The sequence below is a fragment of the Ylistrum balloti genome, unplaced genomic scaffold (genome assembly GCF_031769215.1).
Source record: "Ylistrum balloti isolate Yb309-2 unplaced genomic scaffold, AGI_CSIRO_Ybal_v1 Utg369648, whole genome shotgun sequence".
NCBI classification, from domain to species: domain Eukaryota; kingdom Metazoa; phylum Mollusca; class Bivalvia; order Pectinida; family Pectinidae; genus Ylistrum; species Ylistrum balloti.
This window is the reverse complement of record NW_026781905.1, coordinates 1,041,132-1,059,103: the sequence shown is the minus strand read 5'-3', so window position 1 is coordinate 1,059,103 and position 17,972 is coordinate 1,041,132. Positions and strand designations below refer to the sequence as shown.

The 17,972-nt window shown below is 38.3% G+C and overlaps 2 protein-coding genes across 2 annotated transcripts; both read right to left on the bottom strand.

Moving 5' to 3' along the window:
- Positions 1–6,806: 6,806 nt before the first annotated feature.
- On the bottom strand, positions 6,807–7,454 carry LOC132555894 (uncharacterized). Its single transcript, XM_060220276.1, has one exon. The coding sequence runs from the start codon at positions 7,452–7,454 to the stop codon at positions 6,807–6,809; it is 648 nt and encodes a 215-aa protein (XP_060076259.1).
- Positions 7,455–10,998: 3,544 nt separating this feature from the next.
- On the bottom strand, positions 10,999–11,706 carry LOC132556198 (uncharacterized). Its single transcript, XM_060220594.1, has one exon. The coding sequence runs from the start codon at positions 11,704–11,706 to the stop codon at positions 10,999–11,001; it is 708 nt and encodes a 235-aa protein (XP_060076577.1).
- Positions 11,707–17,972: the final 6,266 nt, after the last annotated feature.

Below are 17,972 nucleotides of genomic sequence, written 5' to 3'. Positions count from 1 at the left end.
AGACCAAAGTTTGTACGACTAGCTGGGCAAGTTTCTCCGGTGTTTGACCAGTGATACTCCAGCCAGCAAGTGAATAGAAGTGACCAGTCCAGCAGTTTATACCGTAGTAATGTTAGTGTATTGGGGCAAACACCTTTTGGACCAGTAAAGCCCTGAGGCTGTTTGTGGTTTTATTACTCTTCGTGTGCGCAAAAATATACGGGTTTTGTTAGTCGTACACGCGAAGGCTAGTATGCACACACAAACACCGACATATTTATCGCTCTCGGTACACAAATTCACACATCACAATACGACACCTTACATCTCAAAACATGGTTACGTTGAGAAATTGCGTGAAAGCGTGTGGCCATATTCGATGTTACAAACTCTCGCTCGGTATTGCGTCGATCAATTGTTACACCATGATTCTACATTAAGTATGGTACTGATCACACTGTCCTTGTCTATATAATTAACGTTAACGTTGTTGACCTTCGTGCCCTGTGATTTTTCATACTTTATGTCCTTGTTGACCTATCCCTCATACTAGTTTCCTGTGATGTTCTTCGTTGTTTTAACATACGAATGTTGTAATGATTATGAGAATTTGGACCTTGTCCTAAGTGCACACTTGGTGACCTTTGTTTGCTTCGGTTATCTCCCTCTTTATTAGCGGTATTAATACAAGTTTTGTCGCCTTCTTGTCTTTAATAACGTCGTTAGTTCTGTTTTTTTCATTTTTCAAGCGGATACCGTACACCTACTGTATATTACACATGTATTTCGTAAGTTGTAAGCGAATTTGACCATTTTTGTGACATAAGACTGATGTTAGGTTCACACACCTGTCCCTGTCGATCTAGATGTCTTTTAATTCTTGCATAAGTTACGGGTTGTTTCTATATTTTATTGAAAATTCCGATACCCTATGGTGCTCTAACCTTTGAACCCTTGTTGATTTATTTACTTTTAGGTTGCTTGTTCTCAGTGGTTTTCTGTTGTGCTCTCAATGATTTTGATTTTCGACAGGTCGTAAATTACTGTTAAATTATTAATTTTCGAGGGGAATTTATATTCGCTGAATTCCTTATCACTCGTAACCCACGACTTTATATCTCCACGAACAATGAAATTTAACATTTAACAGATTTATTGAGTTGTAATTACCCAGGAAATCAAAACTTCACGCAAGAAGTAATTTCTTTTTTAAACCACGAAAAATGAGACCCACGAAAACAAAGTATTTGACAGTATATCATAAACGTGAAAAGATCTACACACAGAATTTGAATTCTTTTAAACTATCCAGCTTTTTAATGTGATGATATTTCTATATATAAATAACTTCTTTAACAGCAATAGTACCGTCTATCAAACTGTTAAATGGTATGTCATGATAAAGCAAAGAAAAAACAGGCAAAAGATTTAGGAATATTCTAAAAAAAATCGCAAATTTCCGTTCCATAAGCTATTGATAACATTGCATAGTTAACTACAAAAACATATCATAACAGATTTTATAAAGAGAAATTAATGTGATGACATAATCCGATGTTACACTATTAATGCTTACGTAAGGTACATGAAATGATGACGTGGCATAATATGAGTGTTTATACTTTCATAGAAAATAAACAAGGGATGAAGGCACGGTATACTTAGACAATAATTGAAAATATAGTATCATCAACATAATCACTGTCATGTGATTCAGAGAGAGAATTCTTTCTGGTGCTTAATTTCAAAACATTTTTTGTTTACCTAGACTCCTTTACACAGGAGTAAACCGTTTTCTCCTGCAACTGGCACTGTCGCTTTCGGAATACACCTTCTATACATATTTTTGCTGTATTCTACAGTGACGGAAAACAGTTGTGTTTTAGCACGTGCGGTTATTCGACAGAATAACTCTCTATATTTACTTAAATATTACGTTTAGAAATATTAATAGTTGTTGAAATAAGCGAATTTACATGTTGTTATGAACATGTTGATCTATGAAAATATGTAAAATCACGGCGTCCGTCATCAGACAAAATTCAGCGTAACGTCAACACCAGGTAAACACAGATCGAACAACAAAACTTTTTTGTTTCAATAATCTGATTTTCAATAAATGTTTCAGAATAAATAGAATATATGGCCAGTGTCTTAACATAGAAACAATATTTTGGCTCGGGAGAGAATGACGAAAGTGGCTTGCTAGAGGCTCGCCACTATTGTCTTTCTTCATCCGCTAAGACACTGCCCATGTTTTCTCTGTTCATGGTATCGACAATGGGTTTCGACAGTATCGCTTACCGGCCATGGCGGTGTAAAGTGAACCTTGGTGCAATAAGTTTTTTAAACTCTCCTCACCTTCTTTGATATCACGTGATAAACTTTAGAATAGTTGAAGATTCAAAATAGCGTTTTAGATTATTACTGATTGTGTTGGAAAACTGGGATTGGTCATTCAATATTTTTATTCAGTATTATTATCGTGTCACGTGATTTGTCGGTTAACTAGAGAATAACACTAAAAAAACGTCTCTCCGCCGACACATGAAATATGTCAAACGACGAGAAAATGAATAACATAAAAGAGATTTGAAGAAGACATGAAAGCTTTAATAAAGACATCTTGGTAAGAAACCTGTTTTATTGATTCCTTTGTGATTTTAGGGGAGTTTCGAGTCGAAATATAAATGTTTTTATTAGAGTTTGACCAATAAAAGAGGTATACAAAATGATGTTTATAGATTAAAAACATTTCTAAATGAATATGTGGTAAAAGTAGGTAGTTAACAAGCTTGAAACAGTGGCATATTGTATAGAATGATTAATTCATTAATACAAACAGCTTGAATAACAGTACTGTTCTACGGTAGTAAGCCGGACGACTCCAGTATCGTCACGGTAATGTCAATCAGCCAATATTAAAAAAGGTGACAGTAATTATATAAATAAATTAAAATATCAAACTCACTATGCCAAAAAATGACTGGATGTGACACACTCACACACACACCCACACACCCTCACCCACACCCACACCCACACCTACTCTCACACCCACACACACACTCTCTCTCCCCCCCTCTCTCTCTCTCTCTCTCTCTCTCTCTCTCTCTCTCTCTCTCTCTCTCTCTCTCTCTCTCTCTCTCTCTCTCTCTCTCTCTCTCTCTCTCTCCCGCCCCCTCCCCCCTCTCTCTCTCCCTCCTCCCCCACACTCTCACTCTTTTGTAAATTACAGGTTTTCCTTCGTTATACAGAATCACCATAGTCACATCACATCCTGTCTAGTTAGTTGAAATAGCGTTCCAAAACGGCACGAGTCTGACTGACTGATCAATAAATCAACCAATCAATCATTTTATTTAAGTGTCACAAGTTATTATACATTTACATCCGTTATCTAAAATATACAAACGAAAAAAAACATAAATGACTTCTGAGACATTGTAAATCATAAAAGAGCTCCACATTCTATACAAAAAAATAATAAATATTAGTGTGGAATAATAATTATACTTATTTAAAAGGTTCATATTCGAACGAAACTAATTGATAATAACCTGCAACGTCACAAATTCTACACTCAATACAAGCTACCTTTAATAACACAAATATTACATTATTCTAAAACCAGGAGATATCTTAATTCCAATGACAAACTAGCACCAATATAAGGTAACCGGCGTGCTAAATTTGTTGCAAAATATTTCATTGAACTGACATGGTCATTCATTTGTATGATTTTTTTTCAATATAGTGCCCAAAAAAATGATAAATTTCGGTAGAAGTTTCATAAATCCCTAAATCACATGAGAAATTGATTGGCTTATCGCTGTCTGGTTTTAACATATATATTGTTGACCTGGACGAAATGCCCTTTCTTCTTACGAAAAAAATATAATTTAACTTCACTCTCAAATTTCCGGATTGGTTTCCTTTATTAGTGATACCCCTGGAGCTATCGTCTGCGAACGTGAACAGTTGAAGCATGGCGATTAGGACTAGTGGTGTCTTGTTGGATGAATTTTGTGGTTTGTTTATTTGAGAGAAAAAAAATACAAGTTAAAAAGACGATTATATAACAAATTTGATATCACACCTCTTATATGCCCTAGAGTCCTGATATCAGCACTCGGGCCTCTGGTCCTCTGACTGGTATCAGCACTCGGGCCTCTGGTCCTCAGACTGATATCAGCACTCGGGCCTCTGGTCCTCTGGTAGATATCAGCACTCGGGCCTCTGGTCCTCTGACTGGTATCAGCACTCGGACCTCTGGTCCTATGACTGACATCAGCACTCGGGTCTCTAGTCCTCTGACTGATATCAGCACTCGGGCCTCTGGTCCTCTGACTGATATCAGCACTCGGGCCTCTGGTCCTCTGACTGGTATCAGCACTCGGACCTCTGGTCCTATGACTGATATCAGCACTCGGGTCTCTAGTCCTCTGACTGATATCAGCACTCGGGCCTCTGGTCCTCTGACTGATATCAACACTCGGGCCTCTGGTCCTCTGACTGATATCAACACTCGGGCCTCTGGTCCTCTGACTGATATCAGCACTCGGGCCTCTGGTCTTCTGACTGATATCAACACTCGGGTCTCTAGTCCTCTGACTGATATCAGCACTCGGGCCTCTGGTCCTCTGACTGATATCAACACTCGGGCCTCTGGTCCTCTGACCGATATCAGCACTCGGGCCTCTGGTAATCTGACTGATATCAGCACTCGGGCCTCTGGTCCTCTGACCGATATCAGCACTCGGGCCTCTGGTCCTATGACCGATATCAGCACTCGGGCCTCTGGTAATCTGACTGATATCAGCACTCGGGCCTCTGGTCCTCTGACCGATATCAGCACTGGGGCCTCTGGTCCTATGACCGATATCAGCACTCGGGCCTCTGGTAATCTGACTGATATCAGCACTCGGGCCTCTGGTCCTCTGACCGATATCAGCACTCGGGCCTCTGGTCCTATGACTGATATCAGCACTCGAGTCTCTGGTCCTCTGACTGATATCAGCACTCGGGCCTCTGGTCCTCTGACCGATATCAGCACTCGGGCCTCTGGTCCTCTGACTGATATCAACACTCGGGCCTCTGGTCCTCTGGTAGATATCAGCAGTCGGGCCTCTTGTCCTCTGACTGGTATCAGCACTCGGGCATCTGGTTCTCTGACTGATATCAGCACTCGGGACTCTGGTCCTCTGACTGATATCAACACTCGGGCCTCTGGTCCTCTGACTGGTATCAGCACTCGGGCCTCTGGTCTTCTGACTGATATCAGAACTCGGGCCTCTGGTCCTCTGACTGATATCAGCACTCGGGCCTCTGGTCTTCTGACTGATATCAGAACTCGGGCCTCTGGTCCTCTGACTGATATCAGCACTCGGGCCTCTGGTCCTCTGACCGATATCAGCACTCGGACCTCTGGTCCTCTGACCGATATCAGCACTCGGGCCTCTGGTCCTCTGACCGATATCAGCACTCGGACCTCTGGTCCTCTGACCGATATCAGCACTCGGGCCTCTGGTCCTCTGACCGATATCAACACTCGGACCTCTGGTCCTCTGACTGATATCAGCACTCGGGCCTCTGGTCCTCTGGTAGATATCAGGCCCCACTTGTATAAAACATCTCAACTTGAGATTTCCTCAAGCCCAGATTTTCCTCAGCTAATATCTCCTTGAAAATATCTTGTATGAAAATTCCTCAAGGAATTTCAGGACATCCTCGCCGATGCCTTCCTCCTGTTCCTTGAGAAAAGGTTATACAAGCCGTTTTTGAGGAGATATCAGCTGAGGAAAATCTCGACTTGAGGAAATCTCAAGTTGAGATGTTTTATATAAGTGGGGCCAGGACACGCGGACTGATAAGCGGTATATTATCAACGTGGTCACATAATAGTCTCTAAATATACGTTATATATATATAAATGGATGTATTGTTGAGGTGGTGATTTACATAGATGAACAATCTGACCATGTGATGGAACTGTCCACTTCCTACAAATTATCTGACTAGGACAAAAATCATCGGTAGTATAATGTGAAGCTTACAACCATGTAAAATACTAGCTTTCTCTAAGTCCAGAACTATTTAATGAAAAGCTTAAATCGAATGAGATAATTCGAAGTTGATCGATGAATTATGTGAGGAGTACTTCAAAGCTCCTCATATACGAGAATAACATGACGTTAATCAGAATGAAATTGGTTTGTATCAAAAAGCAGGAAGGGATTTTCTGAAGAAATACACATATAATTTTTACATTTTCTGTAAATTTGAATAAATCGATTACCTTAACCATAATACAACTGATGAAAACGATAAAATCGATTGAAGCGAAGCTATATACCGTGTTTTCAAGCGGATTTTGAAGTTGATTAAAGCTGTGCATGCTTAAATGATTCATTTAAAATTAGTCTATGAAAAATACCTGTTAAGCGTGCACGCGCTTCTTGGTGAAATTCTCAATTTCATTTGCATTTATATATGGTGACTGTAAATTTCAAAGGGAAACAGTTGTATGTTATCTGATATAGCATGATTTAGACTTATGAAAAAAATATCGTATTTGTCATTACACACACTCCTCATCTCAGCACCATGTATAACAAGATATATGACAGAAGATTGAATAAGTTAAATGGTTTTCATACTAACAATTCTCTACATCGTTCCGAAACATGAATGGAAAAGTGTAACCTATACTACGGGAAAATACCTCATTAAGAACATATTAGTTATAATTTTAGAATCAGTTGCACACAAAATAGAAAGGTTCTTCTCGGCGTCAATTAAATCCCAACATCCGCCATGTGGGATTTCTATATGGTCATGGCGTCGTCCTCTACTTCAATGGTTGGTATCTGTGATTCCAGTGACGATATAGAATTTAGTTGGCTGTGACGTGTGTTACCAGAAGCCAGAAAATGATCACTAGCACTAAATCGTTGAGATAACAATAATCCGTTTGTAGCCGGATACCGGAAGTTATCATCAACCGATTGTAACGGGGGCAACTTCCGGTTACGTTTAAATTTTGGTTTCTTCGGGAAATGATGGCAAAAATATCGGACACAAAACGGTTTTGATTCTGTTGTCGTTTGAACTGAATTGAATTCTTTTGGCTCAGTACAATATCCTTTGTATGGTAAACCATAAGAATCCTTCTTGTGGAAATTTCCGACCGGATTGTTTGCCTCCAAATAAGGTATGTCCTCTAGATTTGGGGTTCTCTGTATTATCTTTCTCATGTCTTTTCCAATCTTTTCCTTTTCTCTGATATAGTGTCGCATCGCCTGGAAATGATACTTGTCTATTATTTTCTGTTGAAAGCGCATTTTATGCTCGAGAAATGAGTTTCTGACGCGGTTCCTTTCCTTTACGTTTGCATCTAGTTTGTTGAATAGTGTTGGCAAGCATGCGTTATTGATAGGCGGTGCCCCAAGCGGAAGTAATCCTGCGACATCCATATTAGTTAGGTTGTATAATTCCACTTGAGATGTGAAACCGATTTATTTATCGGTGTATTTTTCCAATGTTTGCTTCAGATAGTATCACAAAATTGAAGTAAATTTCTATGGTTTTATTCAACCAGAAGATATAAAAAGTTTCGCCGTAGTTTCGTATTTGGGAAAAATATTGTCCTGTATTTTAAACATATGTAGTCCGATTGTTCTCTGTATCACTGAACTCTTTTGTCTATTCCGAAAATTCAACAATTTGCGAATTTTCCATTTTAACGTTCCATACATTGTTTACTCACTGTGTAGTAATATTAAGGTTGTCCCATCTAGATTATCCATTCACTACACACTCTTGCTTTTCCAATTATCGGCACACGAATATAAACTTACCGATACCATATCACAGTCGATTTCCAGCACGCGTCAGTTTCCTTCCAGCAGTAATTGGCCATTAGTTGGCGACATTCAATACATTGGTGATAAGCCACGGTACTCTAATATGTCAAGTCCATAACGTCATGGTGAGTTTGAAATTTTATAATATCGAATTTCATTAATGCAATCAGATAATTAGTACCACGCATTATGTCATCACGTTTATTATCATTATTTCCAAACATGCACCAGGACGTTTTTTCCCAGTGATTATTTTTATTGTCCCTTTTCATGAACAGTTTATATGAAACCTGAGCAGATTTAATAATGCATCGATAATCCACAGAATACAAAACATCAATTATCAATTATAGCGTTGACAGAGAAACAATACAGCGTACTCCACGTCCCGGAAACTTGTAAGACATATCAGCCAACACATCCAAAAATGTCGATTTTCGATAAAGTTGAATACATATCTGAAACGCCATCACAAAAATAGATGGATGGAATGGTTCATTTTCAGCTGTTCAATTAACTGTCAACAAACGAAAGATTTAAAGTGCTTTGATGAAAACATCTTTCATATGCCAAGTCATATCAGATAACAGAGAGACTTTAGTGTATTAGAACAAATTCACCAGCGGTTCCAAGGAATAAGTCGATAAACCTATAAGATTAAAGACGAAATCCTATTTTGCCATTCTGCTGACCTCACGAAGCACAATGTCCTTTAAAACATGAAAAAATACCAAGTCTGCTCAGCGATAACTGTGCTGTTTAAACCGTTCCCGATAACAGTATTTGGGCTAGGAAAAGTGAGCAACGCGATCGAATCGAACGCGCCTGTGGCGCTGCGGATAGCCAATCAATGGGCCACTTTCAAAAGGAATGTTAAGAACCATCAATGGTTTGCTCGCTGTAAACGGAATGTTAACAAGCTAACAACATATGGATGAATACATTTCCAAATACCATCAACAGCGTCCTTTTTCAGTTTTATTTAAAATTACTTAATTTACAATCAATTATGTGGTGTATATTATTGGAGCAAACAGCGAAAATTAAACTACAAACTTACTACACTGATTAAGCAGGGAAGTTCTCAAGTCATTAGCGGAAGGTAGCTTTTCATTATTCAGAAACGTGCGAACAAATATTCCAGTTTCATTCGAATTTTGAAACTCGAAATTAAAGATCGTGTACCATGGGTGACTGCATTATCAATACCGTTCTCTAACTGATAGGCACGTGAATAATACTTATTAAAGTATTAAAGTGGTGAATCTGGCAAACTATTCATAAATGGTTGAGTTTTGAGGTAAAACATTAAAAACTGTTCATATTTTATCAAATGCTGACTTAAATATGTGAAAAGTATATTTTCAAAAACAGATCGACTACAGAGTATCACATTTTCATAAACTTAAACGTAAATTCAAATCAATCTGTAGAGATGAAATTTAAACTTCACCGAAAGGAATCAATTACAGAATTTTTGTAAGTATAAACCGGAACTTCCTCCGAAACTAAAACCAAATTGTAACGCATGTATTACTAAGCTACCTATTGTAGGCGGTCAATATACAACGTGAATATTTACGTATTTCAGAACAACTGGCGACGAATTCCATTTTCTGTTCATCTCTACCCAACAACTAACACTCAATAGTATAAGGAGCTATATATTACTACCAAAGACATCGTCATTATTTTACACAACATAAATTAAGATTTTTGACTAAATCTGTAGCAGAAATTAACACACTGAAGTCTGTCCTGTAGTATGGTTGTGATTCTATCGTGTACATGTATTATAAATAATTGTATAACGAAAGGAAAACACCGGAAGTTAACAACAAGTGTTGTCATAACGACACAGAAGGCTGATCCATCAGGTTGGTTAACAACCGCAGTTAGCAACAAGTGTAGTCATAACGACACAGAATATTGATACATCAGGTGGGTTTTCATACAGGTGGGTTATCATACAGGTGGGGTTATCATACAGGTGGGTTATGATAAATGACGGTTATCACTCAAGAAAGTTATTATACACGGGGGTTATTGAACAATAGAGTCATCATGTATTAAGGTTTTTACACAAAACATATAGTACATGAGGGGGCTATTATATGAAAGAGGTATTTAATGAAAGGACTATTATTCAAGAATCTATAACACCAGAGGGCTACCATATTAGAGGGTTATCACATTAGAGGGTTATCATAAAATAGCGATATAACAGTAAAGGGTCAAATCAAACAAGATTTTCATACAGAAAATATCTGGTCTACTGTGAGTTATCACACAGGAGAGTTATCACACAGGCCGGTGACACAGTGGGTTATCACACAGGACGGTGACACAGTGGGGTTATCACACATGACTGTGACACAGACATGTTATCACACAGGGCGGTGACACAGTGGGTTTATCACACAGGACGGTGACACAGTGGGTTATCACACAGGACGGTGACACAGTGGGTTATCACATAGGACGGTGACACAGTGGGGTTATCACACAGGACTGTGACACAGGAGAGTTATCACACAGGACTATGACACAGGTTATCACACAGGGCGGTGACACAGTGGGTTATCACACAGGACGGTGACACAGGAGAGTTATCACACAGGACTATGACACAGACAGGTTATCACACAGGACGGTGACACAGAGGGGTTATCACACAGGACGGTGACACAGTGGGTTATCACACAGGACGGTGACACAGTGGGTTATCACACAGGACGGTGACACAGTGGGTTATCACACAGGACGGTGACACAGTGGGGTTATCACACAGGACTGTGACACAGGAGAGTTATCACACAGGACTATGACACAGACAGGTTATCACACAGGACGGTGACACAGAGGGGTTATCACACAGGACGGTGACACAGTGGGTTATCACACAGGACGGTGACACAGTGGGTTATCACACAGGACGGTGACACAGTGGGTTATCACACAGGACGGTGACACAGTGGGGTTATCACACAGGACTGTGACACAGGAGAGTTATCACACAGGACGATGACACAGGTTATCACACAGGGCGGTGACACAGTGGGTTATCACACAGGACTGTGACACAGGGGAGTTGTCACACAGGACTATGACACAGACAGGTTATCACACAGGACGGTGACACAGAGGGGTTCTTTCACAGAAATGCTGTCATGAGAGGGCTATAACACAGAAATGCTGTCATGAGAGGGCTATCACACAGAAATGCTGTCATGAGAGGGCTATCACGCAGACATTCTGTCATGAGAGGGCTTTTACACAGAAATGCTGTCATGAGAGGGCTTTTACACAGAAATGCTGTCATGAGAGGGCTATCACACAGAAATGCTGTCATGAGAGGGCTATCACACAGAAATGCTGTCATGAAAGGGCTATCACACAGAAATGCTGTCATAAGAGGGCTATCGCACAGGAATGCTGTCATGAGAGGGATATCACACAGAAATGCTGTCATGAGAGGGATATCACACAGAAATGCTGTCATGAGAGGGATATCACACAGAAATGCTGTCATGAGAGGGATATAACACAGGAATGCTGTCATGAGAGGGCTATCACACAGAAATGCTGTCATGAGAGGGATATAACACAGAAATTCTGTCATGAGAGGGATATAACACAGAAATGCTGTCATGAGAGGGATATCACACAGAAATGCTGTCATGAGAGGGCTATCACACAGAAATGCTGTCATGAGAGGGCTATCACACAGAAATGCTGTCATGAGAGGGCTATCACACAGAAATGCTGTCATGAGAGGGCTATCACGCAGACATTCTGTCATGAGAGGGCTATCACACAGAAATGCTGTCATGAGAGGGCTATCACACAGAAATGCTGTCATGAGAGGGCTATCACACAGAAATGCTGTCGTGAGAGGGCTATCACACAGAAATGAGAGGGATATAACACAGGAATTATGTCATGAGAGGGATATAACACAGGATGTATATCACAGAAAAGGGCAATCGAACAGAGGGGGTTATCCTACTAAGGACTTTTCCACAGAGGAAGGCTTTCACCCAGAAGGGCTACCATGAGGACGATCACACATTTTCTATTGTCCAATCTTTATTTTATAAAACAAATTCGGAAAATTACCCGTAACAGGGCTTTGACGTAATATCAAGTAACAATATTTGAATAAACATCAGATATTATGTGTGGCATTCATATCGGGATAAACTAAATGTAAGGATTGCCTTGCTGTTTAAAGGGCAGTGGTTCTTAATTCATATCGGGATAAACTAAATGTAAGGTTGCCTTGCTGTTTAAAGGGCAGTGGTTCTTATCTTGCAGGGCGGCTTAAGATTCAACGTAACAAGTGTACAAAGGAATGCTCGGCTTGTGTATGTATGTGATAACTTTCAATACTTAATCGACCGGCTCGGCTAGAATATGTTGATAGGATCGAGTATAATTGAGAATATCTGCCGCGTGCTTTCAGAGCAAATATAAATAGATATAACCTACCTGAATTGATGAAAGACTTTACTTGTACAAAAAAACCATTATCAATAAAACGTGTCCTGTATAGACAAATTGGACCTGTGAAGTGATACAGTGTATGTTTGTAAAGCACGTTAGTGCTAACAGCGTGGTACTTACAGAGTCAAGGGTATATACATCGTTTGGTCGGGAGCGACAGAGTCACACTTAGGTATCATGACGATGACGTAATCTGGTCATATCAATTTGAAATTTAAATATTATGGAATTCTGTCTACGCCAAGTCTGCAATAAAAATGTTCTTTGCTGTTTCATCGTCCATTGATCATCCAGTGTCACGATGAGGTAGGGTCTTCTTGTATTAGATGGTAGCTACCTCACTGAATCACATGCGGAAGGTCCTTCGCATATCATCCAAAGTGATTGGGCTTAAGTGTTTTGACTATGACTTACCATTTTAATCTTTTGTTATAATATAACCTTTTAATATATTTAGCATTTGTCTTTTACTTTTTGATTTATTTAATGTTATTTCCTTTTGGATCGCTGTGTGTTTTACCATTTGATGGCCCTAATGACTTTGCATGTGTTGACGGGCCGTTATGATTGTAATAATAATGATAATAATTTGCTCTTTGTCCATAGACACAACCAAACCAGCAGGAAATGACTATAATCCCATATTTCTTAGAAATATAAAATCGGTTTGGAAGAGACCTCGAATCTCTCGTGGGGTTCGAAATATCCGATGTCGACTTAACTAGCTCTGTCCTCCAACAAGGAAACTATTTAATAGATAATCACACCATGTCTTCCCTAACGATCCTGATCGAAAGATATTCTATCTAATATGCAACGCCATGTATCTGGGGTGCCGTATTGGACTTTTGTCTCAATCTATGTATAATTACAAGATTTCAATACTTCACATGTCATGTCGATGCTAAAGCTTAGTATGACAGCTACATATAACTATGAGAGTCATGCAGAAATAAAAAAAATCGACTTTCATCTCATACTTTACAAGTAGAAAATGGCCGATATCAAAATATACCGAGTAATTACGAGTATGTACCATTTGTGATTTCGTTGATACAGTAGGTGAGTTTCATTTTGTATTGAAATTTCCTTGTTACATGGGCATGAGAAAGAAAATTTTGAAAAAGTACTATTAGGAAAAAACTAGTATGTTTAAACTCATAGAACATTTTAATGTTAAAAACATGAAAGAAATTACAAAATTGTCTTAATATATCAAGGCTGCTGACGTTTTAAGAGATCACTTGAGTCAATAGTTTGCTCTCCGGGCCTGTATTGTGTCTGTAATCCTGTGCTTGTATATTGTTATCAATGTTTTATATTATTAATTTATCTGTATCCGATGAGTCAGTTGACTTAAGGTAATAAAGGACTTGAACTTGCTTTTTCACCTACGTCATATAGTCATGTTCCTGCAGGGCGTTTGATTCGTAAGAGGTGACGTCATTCTTAACAACCATTTTCACCCTAATGACTTCCTAGGTAACTGACAATTTTGGACTTTTAAGTGGGTGTTCGCCACATTCAGGAAGCCTTTTGTTTCTATCCTCTAAACGAGATATGCCAAAGTCTTTTTAAAAAAATCGTTAATACTCAATTTTTGTCCGTTGTCAGTATAATGTGACCGGATGGGTAGTTCTGCTGGAAGCTTTCAGTATGATAACACTACAAAAAAAGTAAACTAACGCCTGCGCGATGAAGAGAATCTTAATTAGATTGCGATTTTACTGAAGATTTAAGTATGTTGTACCTTGTACTTTGACGTGATGGGAAACACATTTTATGTATATGCGTTTTGAATGTTATTAACAACTTAATTTCAACTATAAGCTGTTTATATCGTACTTTGCTTATTTATCACTTAAAGCTTGATAATGTATAGATGTATTATTCAACACTATTTTTTCAGATTCACTTCTCCGTAATCTAAAAAAAAAAAAAAAAATACGGCGCTTACATCTTTAAGAGCAGTGGACACCGTAAATACATGCACCGAACTATATCACCAAACATTTCAGGTTCGTGCACAAAATCACTGCAGGTCTTCGCTTAATTTGATCCGGGCATTCGACCAGAAAATGAATATTGGTGGTATTGATCATGTGTATGTATATTAAGTAAACATATGCTGCTTGTGTCAGCGTATTTACATAGCTTGTATACGCGATATATGGAACTCTGAATGAATTAAAGCTAGCGAGATTTTCTTATTTCAGAATTGTCGTCACTTTTTCGCAATTTAATACTTTCCTTGTGCAGTAGATAGACAAGAAATGATATGATGTATGTTTAACACAAACCTTGTAATGTGTGAACGGCAAAACACCCTTGTACCTGTTCTCTGTATTTATGAAATACGTTTGTTAACTTCGGTATTCTCTCCACAAATAGTCTGGATAATTTTTTATTAGTTTCTTTGAACTATATTGTAACTACATCACTGATTATAACGCGAGAGATCTGTGGCCTGCCATTCAGAGCAATCGTGATAAAATGTCCTATCCATGTTTTACTGTGTTTATTTCCATGTAAATAGTGTGGGTCACTTGTGATGTGATTTATTTACCTGGTGACTACATAACTGATCAACTAGCGGGAGTCCCACCGCCTGCAATTCAGAGCAATCCTGGAAAAGTTCCTGTCATGTTTGTTTTACTGTTTATTTCCATGTAGACATTGTGGGTCACTTGTGATGTGATTTATTTACCTGGTGACTACATAACTGATCAACTAGCGGGAGGCCCACCGCCTGCAATTCAGAGCAATCCTGGAAAAGTTCCTGTCATGTTTGTTTTACTGTGTTTATTTCCATGTAGACAGTGTGGGTCACTTGTGATGTGATTTATTTACCTGTTGACTACATAACTGATCAACTAGCGGGAGGCCCACCGCCTCCAATTCAGAGCATGCTGTATTGTTTATTTCCATGCAGATAGCCTTTGTAATTTTGATAGCTTCTTTGTGGTAACTGGTAACTTAATCACTGATCAACATGCGGAAGGTCCGCCATAAAGAGCAATCGGGATGAAATGTACTGCCAAAGGACACAGCCTAGATAGCACTGCAAAGGTCTTGATCCGAGCATAACGAGAACCATTAGCCGTCCGTCATTAATTAAGTGTACATTGATTAAGTTTTTCCGTTACAATGAGAGCACCAAACGTTACCAGAAGTGATATCTGTATACAATCAATATTGTTTTCACTAAAATCTGTTTTGTATCAAAATATCAAATAATAAAAAAAATTACAGAATACGAAACTTTAACAAAGAGAAAGAAATCTAGACCTTCACTTGATTCAGTAAGTTAGCTAAACATTCGCTCCCGTTTAACAAAAGACACATCTTTAGAGTCTCACAAATGAAAATTAAATACATTTCACTAATTTACAATTATTAGATTTAAGTTTTAAATGATTCAATACTAAATATACACAAAGCGAATCTCAAATTGAAGCGGAAAACTAAAACATGAAAGATATGAAAGACAGGCCTACCACAAACACTTTTAGAAATAAAAAAATGTCTAGTTATATACATTTTTCAACTAAGTAAATAACACAATATTTACACGTAGTTTGAAGTAAATCTCAATTTCAATAAGGATATTAGCCCTAAAGATTGTGACTTTTAAACAACGGTGAGGCGTGATCATTGATACAAATATGTTGATCCGAGAACTGATGTTCTCACGTGTACTCAAACACGATACAGTTTAACGATCAATAAATCAATATATGTAAATAGGCACGTGTTTATTTATAGATAGGTCTTAATAACGTGTATTGTTTGAATCGCTTATCAAACAACTACAAACAACTTGGAATCCGCCGTCAATTCAATGAGTACACATTCCAGAGAATGGCATTTGTATATGTCTAGTGTGAACAAGAATGAAGTGAAAATTTCATGATTTCCTATAGTTTGGCAATAATCATTTATGTCGGTCGTTCGTCGTCGTTTGTATGATCCCCGGAACATGTTTATCACGAATTGCCTAGCTTATTAGACACAGTGGCGACAGTTGCCATATTTGGCATCGGTGTTAAGTAAGAGGGACGATGTGGTCACCTATTAATTTTTTGGCAAGTACCCATCACACGTTAGTCATTTAACTTGCTCAACGATTGCTCTCGATAGTAATCTTAGGGCCTCCCGTATGTTGTTCAGTGAGGTGGCATTCGGCTACAATAAGGAGATCCTTTTCAAAAAGACACTTGGTCTTGAAAGGACTTAAAATCCAGCGAACGAATTCCACTTTCCTTTCATGTGTGTCAGATCGTCTGACATTTCTTCAACCAAATGAAGTACGCCATCACGGAGCAGATGAAACATAGAAGTCGACAGATACACTGTATCTGTATTGAAGTACATGCAGAAAAGATAAAAGAAAACACAAGATTTGTGTATATAAAAATAGTGTATTTGATAATGAGTGCCACGTACACCTTTACAAAGTGTTGGCCAGGTGTAACTCTGACACAGTCCCGTCTCTGGTAACAACCTTCATACGCCCATCGTCCGGGCCACCATCTCTCTACTAGGGACTAAATGGCTTTAACAACGATTACCTCCCTTTGGAAAGGCGATTACTGGCTTTTATTGATTAATAAACACATAGTGAATGCTTCATGAAATGTCCTGGATGACATTATTTTGATTGATATCTCCATGTATTTCTAACGAATTTCTAGTCAACACGTTCTATATAATGTATTAGAAATCAAGAGTTACCTCCCCTTAAACTAGAGTTATTCCCCTTCCACTAATCCGATATCAACAGGATAGATACGATTCTTTCCTGTTCTTTATAACAGTATCAAACATGTGCTTTGTTACCAAATACAGTACTGGCTTAAAATATTAAAATACTCCCCCTTACATCACAATGTTATGTCCCTATACCCTGAACCAGACTGGTACATTACACTTAACAGGGGTCAGAGGTAAAATAAAACAATGACAAAAAAAAAATAACAGTTAAAATCAAAATCATAAAATGAAGACCTACTACAAGTACTTCCAAATTAGATATATAACTATTACATAAAATGTCCACATGAGAAACGATACTATACTGTTATATAACATCTATTTTATGATACTTTTACTCATGAAAATTCGCTTTTTTTATTGCGACCACCCGTGTGTAACGACCAAACGTTTAGACAACGACATTCACCATACACCATTATCGAAATGTTTTCATTAAATCAGATTTGTTAATGAAACATACATGCTTCAACTAAAATCCACATTAATATGACGATGAATGATTTGTGACGGACTGGAAACCTAATGTATAATTCTGGTAACCACGGCGAAGGGTAGTTAATGCTGCACTCTCCTAAAGGGAGATAACTGTCTCTCTCACCCAAGGCAGACAACCGTTATTTTGTATTCACAAAAGTGTAATTTTGGACAAATTCATAGTGGAGTGATGCTTATATTGCTTGATCAACCATACATTTAGTGATTAATATGAGGTAGACACGACACATATTTTTCTGCTTCCAACCCAATATTCATAAAAAGACCTCTGCTATGATGAAATGAATACAGGAAAGTTTGACTTCTATAGAAATGATATGAAATTTTCCTCTTAATGTACAAGGATGGGAT